The sequence below is a fragment of the Trachurus trachurus genome (assembly GCF_905171665.1).
Source record: "Trachurus trachurus genome assembly, chromosome: 14".
Classification (NCBI taxonomy): Eukaryota; Metazoa; Chordata; class Actinopteri; order Carangiformes; family Carangidae; genus Trachurus; species Trachurus trachurus.
In genome coordinates, this window is record NC_139903.1 from 8066935 (window position 1) to 8082892 (window position 15958).

Below are 15958 nucleotides of genomic sequence, written 5' to 3' on the forward strand. Positions count from 1 at the left end.
TTCTTAAGTGAGAGCACCAGAGGTTCAGACTATAGGGATGTCACGATTATAAATGTTCTTGGTACGATTATTGTCAGAGAAATAATCACAATTATTATGCATTAATTAATTTCACAACACTATGAATGTGTCAAATGATCAAATATAGTCAAAATACAATTACATGAATCATTGTTCAATATTTCCAGTATCTATTAATATAAGACCAATTATAAATCCCCCAGGGGAAGTGTTTGAAATATTCAGGTCATAAATTGTCATCTATACCAAATGTTTAAAGCAGATATCAGCTTCACGGCCGTTTCGGCTAATGCTGCGTTCAAGGCAGGCTTTTGAAACCATAAGTTACAGCTTCAAGTCACAACTACGACTTGGTAGCGTTCCAGGTAACCCGTAGCTCGTGTTTTTACCATCCTGTTGTCTGTGAAAGTTCCCTATAACGGCCACTCGTAACTTCCGACCCGTGAACTCGTACCAGATCGAACTGGTATGACTTCACAGGAAGGAAAAACACAAAGTACGAGTTTCTTTGAACGCACCATGAGTTAGCAGCCCCCGCCCTTGTCAGGCATCAATTGGTCCTCGTGCTACGTCACCACATTCACGCGCATCCCTTGGCTGCACACACAGCCCTTCATGCCGTTCTCTCTCCTCATTGGATAACACTTGTATCCCACAAGGAAAATTTTCTCCTCGGGTTACAGCAGAGCAGAGTGACGGAGAGACTCGTGTTTAGGCTGAAATACTTCATGTAAGTGATTGCTGACGGAAAATAGGACTATTTAGGACTTATATTAACAAAAACATTCCACTGATATCTGCTTTAAGTTTATTTTTATCTTTTTTTTTTTTTTTTGCTTTTTTAATCACAAATGACACGCTAACATCAAAAATCCTACCAATTCAATGTTATGTTAGCTAAATGGACCAGTATCTGTGAATTTACCTTTATTTTGGGGCACATCTGCCAATATGGTTCAAATGATTTTTTGGAAATTGACAGTATTTAGGAACCTTTACGATTAATTAATTGTTTCAACTTCAACTTTAAACTTTATTGTCCCCAAAGAGAAATTCATGTTGCAGAAGGGCAAAAAACACAGAACATATAGAGCACATCCACACAAACTCTACACAACATTGAACAACATTGAATGGCAGTACCCCAGAGGGCAAACTGGGAGCTGTTCCATACAATCGAGGTAAAAAAAAAAAAAAATAAATAAGAGTGTATCATAACTGTTTAGTATTTGTTGGATAATGGCTTGTGTTATGAATGAGTATTTCTGGCGTTTAATACCACGTTTAACTGTGAAAACAAGTATGACATCCCTAGTTCAGACTACACCACCTCTGTGCAGCTTTAACATGGCCGTGCAGAGGTTAGAGAGACTTTGCTCTCTGCACTTTTAGCCTGGCGTGTGACGCATGTCAAAGACAAGCAGCCCAACGATGCCAACAATGGTGCCAACCCTGCAAGACTCACAGCGGCCCTCCAGCCAGGAGAAAGTCCCAGTCAGCTAAAAGTGCTCCGGAGCTGACACAAGCTGTTCTAGCCATCAATTTGTTTGAGTGTGCTCGCTTCGACTTTTACCAGCTACCGCCCCTCTCGCTGTATTTGTGCCTTCATATTTTCCTCATTCAAACACCGAGACGTGAATATACAGACACACACTGAGGCCCCGGCGACTGGTCATGGCCTTAAAAGGCTAAAACAAACTCACTCATCCTCTTTCAGATGGGTGAGACATGACTTCTTGTTTCTTTCAGACTATTTTTTCCTACGTTTTTATCACACTGACTTGCTCCCCTGGTGCCAGCGCTCTCAGAAATGACTTCCTTCCTGTTGAAGATGAGGGACATTTTTAGGCAGGATGGCAGTCTGATGTCTGACGTCTGTCTGCAGTCACTTTTTCTTCACCCTGTGGAGTTGGTTCCCGGTAGTTCCCACGCCAAAACCCCTCATAAAGAGAGATGAGAGAGATTTCATAGAAAGGACCTATTTGTAATTGGAAAAACAATGGAAATTTATGTTGAACACCTAAATTTAGGATGTTTTATGATACTTGGTTCAAGCTGCAAATAATCACTCAGTCTAATATTAACATAAAGATTTAAAAGGCGCTTTCCAAAGGCACAAACTGCCGTGACTGCTGCTGTTGTTGCGTCTATTCGGGGGGTGGGAACGGAAAAGAAATATAAAACAATGACTAAAAGAAAAGTCACTCTTGTCGTTGTGCCAGTAGTAGATAATAGTTTGTGGTCCAATATGTGGTTCAAGCTATTTGACCTCATTATTGCACAGTGTGGGCAGATGGCACATGTTCACTCAAACTATATCTAACCACAACCCCTTGACTTTCACACCACACGCTGTAGGGCAAAGCTAATGGAGATGAAGCAGATGGAGTTAAAAAAAAAAGAAAAAAAAAAAAGAAAAAGAAGAAGTCCAGATATGAAACAGACATTCTTAAAGTCGCTGCACGGTCATTCCTGTGTGTCCTTTGTCACAGATATGATCCGTAACAGAGGTGTGTAGAGGTCAGTAGATTAGACAACCGCTTTCCAAAGTTTATCCAGTATCTATCTGATAAGTCACACTCTATAAAGCTACGTAATATAAACGGTGTCTCACTGCTCTATTAATAATTATCTAGTCATAATGCCCCAATTTGTAATCAAGTCAGGTCATTCATATTGATTATAATAGACACTTATGATTAAGTCATAGCAGTTGCATGTGGAGATAACTCATTGACAAGTGTTAATAAGTCAATAATTGGTGATAAAGTTCAACTCTTCAGTGATTAATCTGACATCAGACATCATTCACATGTTCATTACAACACATTTTAAACTTCATTCACAACCATCTTTACCCGTAGGCCTCACCATAAATGGGGTTAATCATTCACCAGCTTGTTGGAGGTACATCCAGGCGGCAAACATACTGTTGCATACCACACATACTCCTAAAGTCTCTCCGCAGAACTGTACAGATTTGTTCTTAACATCCCAATAAAAGGAAAAAAAATCAAACTTACACAGCGGCGGCCCTTATGTAACAAACTGCAAACAACACCTCGGGGACCGAGAAAAATGACAACATCCACAACTTTGTGCAAACCGGGGGTTGTTCCACGGCTGCGATATATAAATAGATTCCATTCACGCTATAAAACCCCCAATTTATAAATCCTTCCCGACTCTACAGAGCATTTTGCAGCTTTTTTTCTCCCTTCCAGTGTGTCCTCAGATACTCAGCTCTATTTATAAAAGGCGCAGAGCTGAACGAGTTACTCACTGGAGCGCGTTTGTCTATTTTCAGCCCTTAAAGTGTGCTTTATTATTTCTAGGTTGTTAGCTTTTTTTGGCTGCAGGGTTGCCATTAATAGCCTGCATGGGTTCAGTGTGTGTCGCTCCCAGTCCAACACTTTGCACTTTGTGTGTGATGTGTGAGAGCTGAACTGTCTCATCTGCAACTAACTGCCAGTGTACCTTCATGACAATACAGATCCATCCACTGTGGGTCAAAGCAGGCTGAGCACTGCAGTCGGGAGTTTTAGAGAAGCAAATAGGGATGAAGTCAAGAGACAGAGAGAGAGAGAGAGTCAGAAACTGCTGAGCTGATTAAAAAAAAGAGATGTCTGAAGTTTCTGTGTGTCCTTAAAGATTGTTTCCTCTGTCCTCAGGTTGAGCCAGCTGACACGACCACCCTCCACAGTCAAGGTATGACCAGGTAAATTGCCTTTTCTCATAAAGAAGCTCCCCCCCCCCCTTAAGTGCTTTTCACATGAGCAGCTCTACAAACAGTTTACATGCTTGACAACAAAGACGTCGTCTCTCTCGCTCATTAACTAGCAGGCAACATGTAAGAGCTCCTGTCATTAGCAATACACAAACATCCGACAAGAACAAGATTTTCCGGACTTTAAAAAAAACACTCCGACTGTCTGGAAGCTTTCCAGAGCTTTATGACATGTGTAAACGCCCGCGGGTGATAACCACGATGATACACTAAGTGATTGATCGATGATCTGTTTCCCATTCCATTGTCCTCTGGGAATGTTTAGGCATTCTTGGAGAAGTGGCGATTATTTGACCAACTATCTGGCATCTTATCAAGACCTGAGCTGCCTTCCCTCCTTCCTGTCTTTATCAGACTCTCGCACATGGCGCAAAAAACGTCTCGTCTCACGTCTGCAATTATTAACTGAGGGGGGGGGTGAGGGAAAAAAGACAATAACTGGCAGCCCACCAGATAACTCTGCACTGTGGACAATGGGGAGCGAGTAGTTGCCTGTAAAGAATAATAAGATTAAACTCTGACTCACTGATTAGAGGGGAAAGGAAACTGTTGTGACATATTTGTAAAGGTTATCGTGTTTTTTCCAAAAGGTCAAGGTTTTTACCCCTTTCTAATCATTTGCTTTTAATTGTATCTGGGTTTATTTGTGTACATACAATATTTTGACATTTGTCAGAGTAGAGTCAGTCAGGCCGCCCCGAGGCCCGAACCTCCAGTGGTACAGTAGACGTTCAGGCTGCATATAGTGTAATCTAGGACAGTGGTTTTCAAAGCGGGAAGATGAGAACAAATGCAAATAACAAAATCAAATGAAATAATTGTATTTTGGGGCATTATTATAAAATATAATTTATGATAATATAACATATCGAAACCTTATTTGCCATGCTCATCTTTCTAATTGCCTGCCAGACAAATTATCATTCATGACATGACATGAAACCCTGATTGGGCAAAATAATGTAGTTGATCTGAACCCAAGTGGTACTTTTCTTTTCATTAGTGGATTAGCCTCAGCAGGCACCATGAGTAGTAGGGTGGTTCATAAGACAACTGGTACATCACAACAACTCAAGCCAAAGACTGGTGATTGTCGAACAGATGGAGGAAAGTGAGACTGACCTTTTAAATCCAAACCATGTAATGAGGATGAACTGAGAAAACCAGGCTGGACTGAGTGGAGCTTCAGTCCACAAGGTCCACAACTCCCACCTCCCGTCCCATCCTTCTCATTGCGCAGCACTGTATTGTATAAGAAAATGAAATTGCACAATAAAAATGCATTTGTCTCCCATACAACATATTTCAGGGAAAAGGCGAAATGTAGGAGTGGCCTTGATGGGAATTCTGGCTTATAAGACAAAGAAAAAGCAAACACATGTTGTCCAAGGCATAATGTGAATTTCATGGTAATAATATTATTATAAGACGAAACTCATCTGCAGCTTGATACATCTCAAATCTCAAATCTGCATCATCAAATTATCCTTAAATACGAGATCCAAATGCTTTGTGCTTGCAGCTGCATCACCACAAAAAAAAACAGTATAGGATTTGAGGCGGAGTCAGTCACTTTTGGAAAACAGTGTGCTGCAGTTTCAAAGCCATGTCATGTGTAGTTAGTTAATAGGCTACAATATGCACACACAAAAAACGCCAGTGCGGTCTCTTACTGTAAATACTGCAGTGTTATTACAATTGGCAGGGTGACATTAGCATTCACTGTTAATGACAGGTGACATGAAAGGCTCCCACATGCAGACTGCCACACATCTCAGGTTTCAGCTCTCAGCCTTTAGGGTTTCATCAGTTCTCTGTCACACAGCAGCTAAAGCCGCTGTCAAACGGAGGCTAATTATAGATGATTACAGCCTCATGAGGTCAGAGTTGAATATGCCCATGAACTGATCATTTCTGTTCTAACGTGAAACCCACCGAGGAGCTCATAGGCGAGTGATTTTCAACAAATTTGCTGTGGGAGATAATCCAATCAGCCACGAGTGATACCCGCCTCCCTCGGGTCTGACTCGCAGATCAATACAGTTCACAGTTCATCCACTCTCTGATGACAGCCCCGTTACATCACTCTACCCAGAGGTACAACACGCAGCTGTGACAAACACTTAAAGGGGTAGTTCAATATTTTGGCAAATTGGCCCATTGCCATAATCGCTATAGTCAGAGCAGTAGGTTCAATAACTTTAATTGTCGGTGCAAGCTATTTTTAGAACGGCGGAGCAGAGCCGCGAGCTGCTCAGAGCTACGCTATGGAGGCTAATGGGATTTCTTGGTTTCCCTCATCAAACTCATCAAATACACAATCCAACAACTCCAAAACGCTCTGGTGGACAAGTTGTGACCTGCACATTCACCACGCTATGAGATAATAACAGAACGTTACCAGACAGAGTTTTTTTAGAGGGAAATTCATGCAAAACCGCTGATGCGCGTTGCCTTCAGGGACAGTTTTTCATCAAGCAGTCTCTGCATTTACCTCTAAAACAACTCTGTCTGGTAACGTTCTGTTATTAGCCTATCTCATAGCATGGTGAATGTGCAGGTCACAACCTGTCCATCAGAGTGTTTTGGAGTTGTTGGATTTGATGAATTTGATGAGGGAAACCAAGAAATCCCATGAGCCTCCGTAGCGTAGCTCTGAGCAGCTCGCGGCTCTGCTCCGCCGTTCTAAAAACAGCTTGCACCGACAATTAAAGGTAATAAACCTACTGCTATGACTATAGCGATTATGGCAATGGGCCAATTTGCCAAAATGCTGAACTATCTTTTTAATGGCATCATTGTGAAAAGCTGAGGTAGTTTTTTTACGGGAAATATTTCATTTGTTTTCTGACAAGGAGTGGAAACGAAGGGACAGGGACTTTAGAAGGACGGAGAAAAGACACCACGCCACTGAATAAATGGGGGATGAAGAACAGCGCTAATCGGCCTAAGCTGTTATACATCACAAGCTATTAATCTCTGGTGATGCAATCCCAGATGGAGATCAGATACACTGAGATCCAATTAACTTCTTCTGCAGGAGAAAAGCAGAAAAGCTTCTCCGCTGACCAGTTTCACACCACACCACACCACACCACGCTACAAGATAACTAGAGGACATCTCCGAGACCCCGGGAGTTGTCAGAAGGATCAGCGTGAGATCTGACAGCAGAGCTTTTACACTCATTTATTCAGTAACCGCAACCCAGTAGTAGGCTACTCGGGGAGGAGGGAATTTATGTCATGTGGCAAAACTCTGATTGTAGTCACTGCAGTGCAAACCGTAACTGTTAAAAGTGTTTATACAGCTGCAGCCAGCTCTCATGCTTTCCTTCTTCGCGCTCTTATCATTCAACAAAAGCTCCGAGTCCTCAGTCAGCAGCAGCAGCGCTCTGTGGGTTCACGGTGCCGGGTAGGGCAGCAACCACAGACCACACACACACACAGATACACAATGTACAGCCAGGCTTTGATGTGCCCTATACATTTCAAAAGCACTCTTGACTTTTCTCTTTAAAGGGATAGTTCAACATTTTGGCAAATTAGCCCATTGCCATAATCGCTATACTCATAGCAGTAGGTTCGTAACCTTTAATTGTCGGTGCAAGCTATATTTAGAACGGCGGAGCAGAGCCGTGAGCTGCTCAGAGCTACGCTACGGAGGCTAATGGGATTTCTTGGTTTCCCTCATCAAACTCATCAAATACACAATCCAACAACTCCAAAACGCTCTGGTGGACAAGTTGTGACCTGCACATTCACCACAAGATAATAATGTGACGTTATGAGACGGAGTTGTTTTAGAGGTAAATGCAGAGACTGCTTGCTGAAAAACTGTCCCTGAAGGCAACGTGCATCAGAGGTTTTGCATGAATTTCCCTCTAAAACAACTCTGTCTTGTAACGTTCTGTTATTATCTCATAGCGTGGTGAATGTGCAGGTCACAACTTGTCCACCAGAGCGTTTTGGAGTTGTTGGATTGTGTATTTGATGAGTTTGATGAGGGAAACCAAGAAATCCCATTAGCCTCCGTAGCGTAGCTCTGAGCAGCTCGCGGCTCTGCTCCGCCATTCTAAAAAATAGCTTGCACCGACAATTAAAGGTAACGAACCTACTGCTATGACTATAGGGATTATGGCAATGGGCCAATTTGCCAAAATGTTGAACTACAGTATCCCTTTAACACATCTCTGGACCATTCAGTGCTTTCTCTATCGTCCAGTCAGATCTATAGTAATGACAGCCTGGCTATGTTGCGTCGTCGCAGCCAAAAACCACTACAAGTTGGTTTGATTATAAAGCTTGATCGCATGCCAGGCCAATCAGTCCTCCTCCTCCTCCTCCTCCTCCTCTGTTTGCAGAAGCCAACAATCTCCAGCACAGTGATGGTGAAGCTGTGAGGAGGAAGGCCAAGCTCGCACATTATCAAAGCATTCACAACTCCTAATTATCTCCGAGCCACACAGTCATTTGAGTCAATTTTAAACATAACTTTGGCTGTAAAACAGTTTACAGCAACAACTGACACTATTAATTGAGGAAAATTGTTCATCCCAGAGAGGATTGGATCTGCATGGATATTACCAAACACATTGTTCTCTAGAATCCACTAATCCTGTTATTTAAGCTAATTACCCTTGTTTGCTATGGGAGCAGTGAATCAGTGTGTCTGCATATAGGCACAAACGTGGCGGTCTCTGCATCTGTAGATGTCTGAGGGTCTCACTTTGTTTTTTGGGAACTCATTGCTTCTCCCTGGCTGCACTAATCCTATTGCAGCAGCAGTCGGGTGCTTGTGTAGCGGAGCATCCAGGGCACTGTGATGACAGAACACAACAAACAGCGGGACGTCGCGCCATCGCTCTCTCATCCAATCTGAAGAAACCACAAGCGTGTCACCATGAACCATGATAGTCTAATCTCCAACTGCGCCGATGTACTGTAGCCTACTTTTCCCTCTGGTGCCGCATTTTCCATCACACATATAGGTTTTTGTTCAGTTTTCTGTCGTTAAATAAACTGAAATTATAATAATGTTAGCTGTGAGAATTAAGCAAATCTTAATCATCTTCCCAGCATTGCAATAGAGAGCATGCTAAGCACTTAATGTCATGGCAGCAGGAATAAAAGCTGCTGCACTTTCCTCCATAAGGCGAGACACTACAGGCAAAAACACTGTTTGTTCATGCACTGATCAATTTTGAGATTTTGGGCTTTTTTTCTTCCTTAACAGGTCTTCTTTCAGAAAAGTCAAAAGAAATGGTAGAAAATCCACATTAATGTGGTTATTTTACTTCATTTTGTCTCTTTCGTCAGTAGATTTCTCCTAAATTCACCAAAAGTTAGTCTGACCCATGTCATGTCAGGTATCATTGTGAAGCTCTCTCTCTCCTGAACAATTATGTAGGCTCCAAAAATTGTCATCTCCTCCGTATCCGCAACCAATCGTAAAAGTATGATTTACATTCAAAATGAGTTTTTCCTCAGACTCTGAGCCCGAAATCTCCACTTCAGGAGCACCTACAGACACCAAACCTTCCAGTTTTATTCCTGTCTATATTCTGATGGTTTTTACAGAGGGGATTGTTGATATATCATTCGAAGCCTGATTTATGCAACATTTTATTCCTAAAAACAGGGCAAAATTGGATTTTTTAGGGCTGGTGACAGTATTTTTTCATTTGATAAAAAGAGATATCCAAAATCCTCCTCTGTAAAAATTTCTGACTCTAACATGTCAACAAAATGAAACAAGAATTTTGAAAGGGGCTTTATCCATTTTTCAGATTTCGGTTCTGGAAATATATGCAAATTAGCACATATTTCATCAGATATAGCCTCATTTACATATTTAAACATAAAACTTGACAAAACTTGTAATACAAAAAATATTTGTCTTGATGTGAGTGATAAACTTGGGAAGTGTCATGGTGATATCTGTTATTTAAAATGTTTAACCCTATTCACCTGTAGTGTCTAGTGTAGTGCAACTATTTTCTTACTCCACTATATTGCAGAGAGAGATATTGTATTGTACTAAACTGCTTTGAAAGCAAAATTTTAACATAAATCAAACCCAAACCAATATACTATATAGAATGTGATCATACACCTCGAGCACATCTATGCAGTAGTTTTAATAGGCTACTTGAAGCACATTTTGCTTGCTTTTAGCATATGTAAATGAGGAAATAATAAGAACTGTAATAAAATAGCTTTTATTGCTAGGTTTACTCTACAGTAAAAAGATTTAAGGAGGTGTACCACAAAGGACACACACACTGCAATGATGAGAGCACGTCTACACCATTAGATTACTTCGAGATAATTTGATTTAACGTGAACATTTTTCCAAGTGAATGATGAGTCACACAGTGTGTTACTGTTGGACGTTATTTAGTGCGCTCTGTTATTGCGCTCTTACATCAACAAACCGTCTCCTTCCTTCATCGCTCTTTGTGTATGACGCAACGGAGCATCAATATCAGATGTTAAGTCTCACCCTCTGGAGATGCATTGGCTCTCTGGCTTATATGGGGGAGGTTGGGGGGGGTCAGCATTAAACAAACTGTTATGTGTTGGTATGTTGGTTACAGGGAGATATTTAGGTCACAGGCTGCTGGTCCTGGTGTGCAGGAAGGTCCTAACAGATGGCCCAGGAGCTTTCGACCTCAACATTAATTACATGAGAAAGTCCCGTAGTGAAGCCCGACTCAAACCGCTCTGTTTCCTCCCCCCTTCCCTCTCAATTTTTTTCATGTGTGCTCTGAAATGCACTTTGCTCAATAAAGAGCAAAATGAGTTTTTAAAGGCTTTAAAAAATATATCTTGGTTTGAATTCTATAAAAGTGGGTCGCGACTTAATGACCATGGGAAAATGTGGAGCCCAGAGTGAGACTAGTTGAGAACCCCTGAACTACACCACAATAGAATTTAATACAATCAGATATAAATAATTGTGCAAGTCAAGATGCCAAAGAGTCCCTCAGGTTGTGGCAAGCAGTTACATATTTGGCTGCCAGAGGAGCTGCTGTCCTTTCTCCTAGCTAGCAGGATTGACATTTTCTCCTCTAGGTGTTAGCAGGTGGAATCTTTTGATTTTCTTAGTTATTTCTTTGAAGTGAGCGTCTCTTATTAAAGAGTATTTCTCTCTCTCTTTCTCTCTTTCTCTCTCTTTCTGTCAGGTGACGACCTAACGTGGAGCCGTCTCATCTGAAGGTGCAACCAAAACTCAACAAGGATGATAACAACAGTGAGGGCAGCTGATCCACCTCTTTAAAAACCAACACCACCACCGCCACCACCACCACCATGTGTGTCATCATCTTTTTCCTATTATCACCGTCCGCCACCCACAACGCTCAGCATCCTCCTCCTCCTTCCTCCTTCCTCCTCCCGGTTTCCTGGCTGCTGCTCTCTCAGTCTCCACGGCTCATCATGGAGGCGGCTCAGAACTGGAACAAGGGAGCGTCTTGCCCCCTTTTGAACTGCCTCTAAAATCACAGGCTGGTGGAGAGAAGAACACGCGCCGATCGCACCGACCGACCGGACCGACAGCTGGTGTCCTCCTCACCTCTGTCTGAGGATCCACTGAACCTTCCAGGGAGGAGGAGGAGGAGGAGGAGGAGGAGGTGGTGTGATCCCCTCTGACTCCTGATGCCATACTACTGAATGCTGATCATGAACCTGCCCTGTCTGTCTGTCTGTCTGCCTGTCTATAGTCCAAACGGTCTGTCTCCATCTCTGTCTCTGTCTCTGTCTGTCTTGTCTGTTACGTTGGCTGTCGATCTGCACCAAGTGCCAAATAGCGTCATTACATTCCTTCGGACTTTTTTTGCACTGACCGTAAACAACCCTCATGACTTTACAGTATATCCCTGTCTATATTTACATGCACACTATACTACTACAGTATAATTCAGCTTTTTGGCCTCCCAGAATTAGAGAGTTTGATTGAGCCGTTTATTATTTATATGGATCATCTGCAGTCACAACAACGCTCCACTGGTGTTTGTGCAGCTCCCATGCAAATTTTCCCAAATTAATTCTGCCCAGGCTTTCAACTCGAAACAGACACGAGCTGTAAAAAAAAAAAAAAAAATTCAAGTTATGTGAAGCAAATGATGCAGCTTGCTCAAATGTGCTGCAGGATAATGCTAAATAATGGGACTAATACGACTCACATTTTACTCTGCACATCTTTATCTCAGTGTTAACAACATGGACTTCAAACGCAGATACACAGTGTTTACATGATGAATGCAGTATTCTTTATAAAATTGATCAAAAATTTCCCCGTGCATGTAAACATAGCCGTCAAGCCAAAAAGAGTTACCGTCTAAAGGTCAGTGAATCAGCCTTAAAAAATTGGAGCTTTCCCATCCACAGCTGTTTCTTTTGACCCCCCCCCCCCCCCTCTCTCCATCCATATGTGTTTTTATTTTTAGCTTTTAGCACTTAAATCCGTGTAGACAGTGCCAGAGAACATGACAGAGATGAGAGATTTCTGCACATTATTTTTCACAAGGTCCCTTGTGATCTATATATTTTTTTTTTTTTCTGTTTTTCTTTGTGTGTGATGTTGGATGTGTAACTGGAGGTCACGGCCCATCTGGGCTGTTTAAAGTAAGACACTGGATTTTTTTATATTTTATCATTTATATTGTACATGCTATTCCCAAAAGTAAATGAAATGCTACTCCTTCTGCTTTTAAGGAGTAACGCCTGTGTTTATGTGTAAATGAAAAGCAATACAATTTGTTTATTTTCATGCGAACCAACCTTTTTTTTTCTTTTTCTTTTTTTTTTAAATCCACACTGCCTTATCAGTGAGCTGGGTTTTCCTTTAGAGAGGCTGCTTGCTCTCTGATGGTTGGTTTTGAATTTCTGGACACAACAACACCCACACACGGAGACGGAGTCACTCTTAATGATGGTTTCCAGTCCAGTCTGTGCTGCTGCTGCTGCTGCTGCTGCTGGCTACAATAACAGGCATTGTGAATAGAGACCTTTCCCCCCTTTCGCTATTGTAGATATCCCTTTCCATGATTCTCAGAAAGACCCTTTTGTAAAGAGCTTGAGTCACACTCATCGGTTTATTAGCCAGGGAAATCAAAATCCCAGACAGGAACAGGAAATCCTTCAGCCTCAGGTTAGACTGATGGCGACGGGCCTCTTATCGCTGATAACGGATAAGCAAGGAATCCCCCAACCCCCCGTCTTTGAAAGTGGACCAGCGTGTCCTCAGATGTCACCACAGGAGCTAAAAGACAGAGTCTCCCTCGGTACCTGCACCAGAAATTTACATCGGAAATAGAAGCTCACCAAAAATGTGGATTTGATTTTATCACTCTATGTATTAATTACAGTATTAATATGTAATAATCATACAAATTAACTTAAATCTCTGACCAAGTTGTGAGAGGAAGACTATATATGGAAGCATATTGCATTCACTTGAGTAATTTATTTTTTGGTTTGTTTTTTTGAATCATTTTTTCTGTTTTTCTGACAATTTTTATTCCTCCTGCTTTTCGGGGTAATTTTTTTCTGATTTAACGAGATTTCAAAATCCCGCGAGAAGCTCCCACCTGCACAAGTAACGTTTAAACCACTGCAGTCAAAGCCTCCACTTCATCACGGATCTATTACATCTTAGATCCATGAGATACTGTACATCCATGGATAATATGCTCCACAAAGACGAGCTATCTCTGCCGGCATTGTAGATTTTCCAAGGAAAGCCCCACTCATTTTTTTCTTATTTTCACTGTGTTCCCAGTAAATTCTGATTTATATTGAAAGGAAACGACCTGTTATTACAGAGAACACCACCTCAGACTCAGAGAGAGTCACTCAGAAAATACCAGAGCAGTCGGATGTACTGTAGCACCTTTATTTTGAAATCAGTCCTTATGCTACTTGCAGGTGGGAGCTTCTCACGGGATTTTGAAATCTCAATAGCTAAGTCAGAAAAAAATTACCCCGAAAAACAGGAGGAAAAAAATTATTTAAAAAAACAAACCAAAAAATAAAGTGAATGCAATACGCTTCCGTAGAAGACTACACCAAGTTTCTTGTAAGTTTTCCATTAGAAACCGTCTTGAAGGATTTCTTTTTTGTAGTATATAACCTGGTGGATTTACTTCTACTGAAACCTTGAAGCCACTAATGCAGTTACAGTTTGTAAAAAAAAAAAAAAAAAAGAAAAGAAAAAGGATAGAAAGCACTTTGCAGACCTCCAAGAAAACACAGGAGGAGGAGGAAGAGGAGAAGGACGGATTGACCTTAGCAGAGGAATAAAGGGAGACATTGAGGTGGTTCTTGTAGCACCGATGTGCGAGCGTGACTCACGGCCGTCTGTGTGTGTGTGTGCGTGTGTGTGTGGGCTGTGTCCTTGTTGCCAGATCATTAGCTTTAGCTTCTCTCCAACTGCGTGGAGCTCTCTGAATGTGATTCTGTCCAACCTGACGTGTTTACACACCTACATCTTCTTAATGAACTAAGCTTCTTACCTTCCTTTTATCGGTTTTCTTTTCTTTTTTTTGTTTTGTTTGTTTTTTAATGTTACCAAAATGAGTTTTTTCTAATAACTACAATAGAGAAATATATATATAGCTATATCATGCAGCAACTTTAATATATTGTAAATGATGGCTTGGATGCAATGTATTTATTTGTTTGTTACCATAATGAAGAATAATCTATAAAGGGAAGTTTAAGGTTTGAGTATATTACACTTTGTCGTATGTCTTTGGGTTAGAAATTGACAGTTTATTCGTCCTGTTGTGTCACAACGAAGCAACACAAAAACCTTTTCTACATCACCAGGATTCATCTTGTTTACTGTGATCATGAAGTGGACATCTCTTGCTTATTTCTCACAAACAAAACTGCAATGTGATGGTTTTTAAAGACAACACACAGGTGTGTCATTGTCGGGGTGCAATACTCGTTGCATTCGTTTTTGTAGCTCTTGTGTATGTGTTTCTGTTGGAAGAATTTTTTTGTTTCGTTTTTTCTTTTGTTTTTTTTTAAGAACAACAGATCAAAAACCATTTTGCACACTTAAATGTTCAGGGATTTATTTGAACCATAGCCTAGCATCAACTTCACCGGCCTGTCGCTTCATGTTCACAGGAAGTGCTGACATATTGTCGTTTATCATCAGGAGGAATGTGGGCTCTGGTCAGATGGGTCATGAATTGCGTTTCACTTTGCCAAAATTTAGTTGATTTAGCACCAATCCCTTAGGAGTATAAGTCCATTGTATTGAGTAATTGTATGTTAATAATCACTGAAGTGATGTTTTGAGAATATGCTATTTCTTGTCATACAAGAATTGTGTATAAAGAAACCTATTTCTGATGTTGATGCAGAAAACAGAGGTTATTTTTATTTTTAGAGCAACATGAAAGGTGTCAGATAAATCAAAGGATTATTATTGTAGAACTGAACTGTGATGCTCCCTCAGGGGGTTGATAGAAAATGTACATGTCTGTAAATCAAATAAACCTATTTAATCACTTCATGCCATAGTGTTGTGTCTGTTTCTCCTCATTCTGTCAAACGTTTATCACATCCAAACCAATCAACATCCAGCTGTGCCTCCGTTAAGGAATGATTTCTTAATTAATTACGCACTTGAATGTGGAGCTTTGTTCACTTCAGAGCAAAGACGTCTGTTCAGTCTGAATACTGAAGAGGAGTATTATGTTATGTAACTGGAAGGAGCTCTAGATTTAGCTCAAGTCATTTAGTCATTGTGCATCACATCAAGTTCACGTCATAAACCAGAAACTATAATTCTTCAACGTTCACATCCGTGTCACATTATGTGGCACTTGTAATTCTGACATCTTTATTAAAGTTGACACCACTTCTCACCTGTTGTTTTCCATGCAGGTTTGATTTCAAGTGCAAATGTTTCTAAATGTTTCTGTGATCTGTGAGTGTTACGTTAATTTCCAGTGTTGAGGAGCTTAAAGGGATAGTTCAACATTTTGGCAAATTGGCCCATAGTCATACTGTAGCAGTAGGTTCGTTACCTTTAATTGTCGGTGCAAGCTATTTTTAGAATGGCGGAGCAGAGCCGCGAGCTGCTCAGAGCTACGCTACGGAGGCTCATGGGATTTTTTTGGTTTCCATCCT

At 41.1% G+C, this 15958-nt stretch overlaps 1 protein-coding gene across 2 annotated transcripts in view; it reads left to right on the plus strand.

Moving 5' to 3' along the window:
- Window positions 1-13725, plus strand: part of spns2 (SPNS lysolipid transporter 2, sphingosine-1-phosphate) — a 72332-nt gene extending 58607 nt beyond the window's left edge. The window contains exons 12-13 of one of the 2 annotated variants that reach the window (XM_083986054.1): window positions 3693-3739; window positions 10993-13725. In XM_083986054.1, the coding sequence (XP_083842180.1) occupies window positions 3693-3735 (43 nt within the window). In that variant the 3' untranslated portion in view covers window positions 3736-3739; window positions 10993-13725. The remainder of the gene's footprint in view (window positions 1-3692; window positions 3740-10992) is intronic. The other variant, XM_083986053.1, reaches the window with a different exon arrangement.
- Window positions 13726-15958: the final 2233 nt, after the last annotated feature.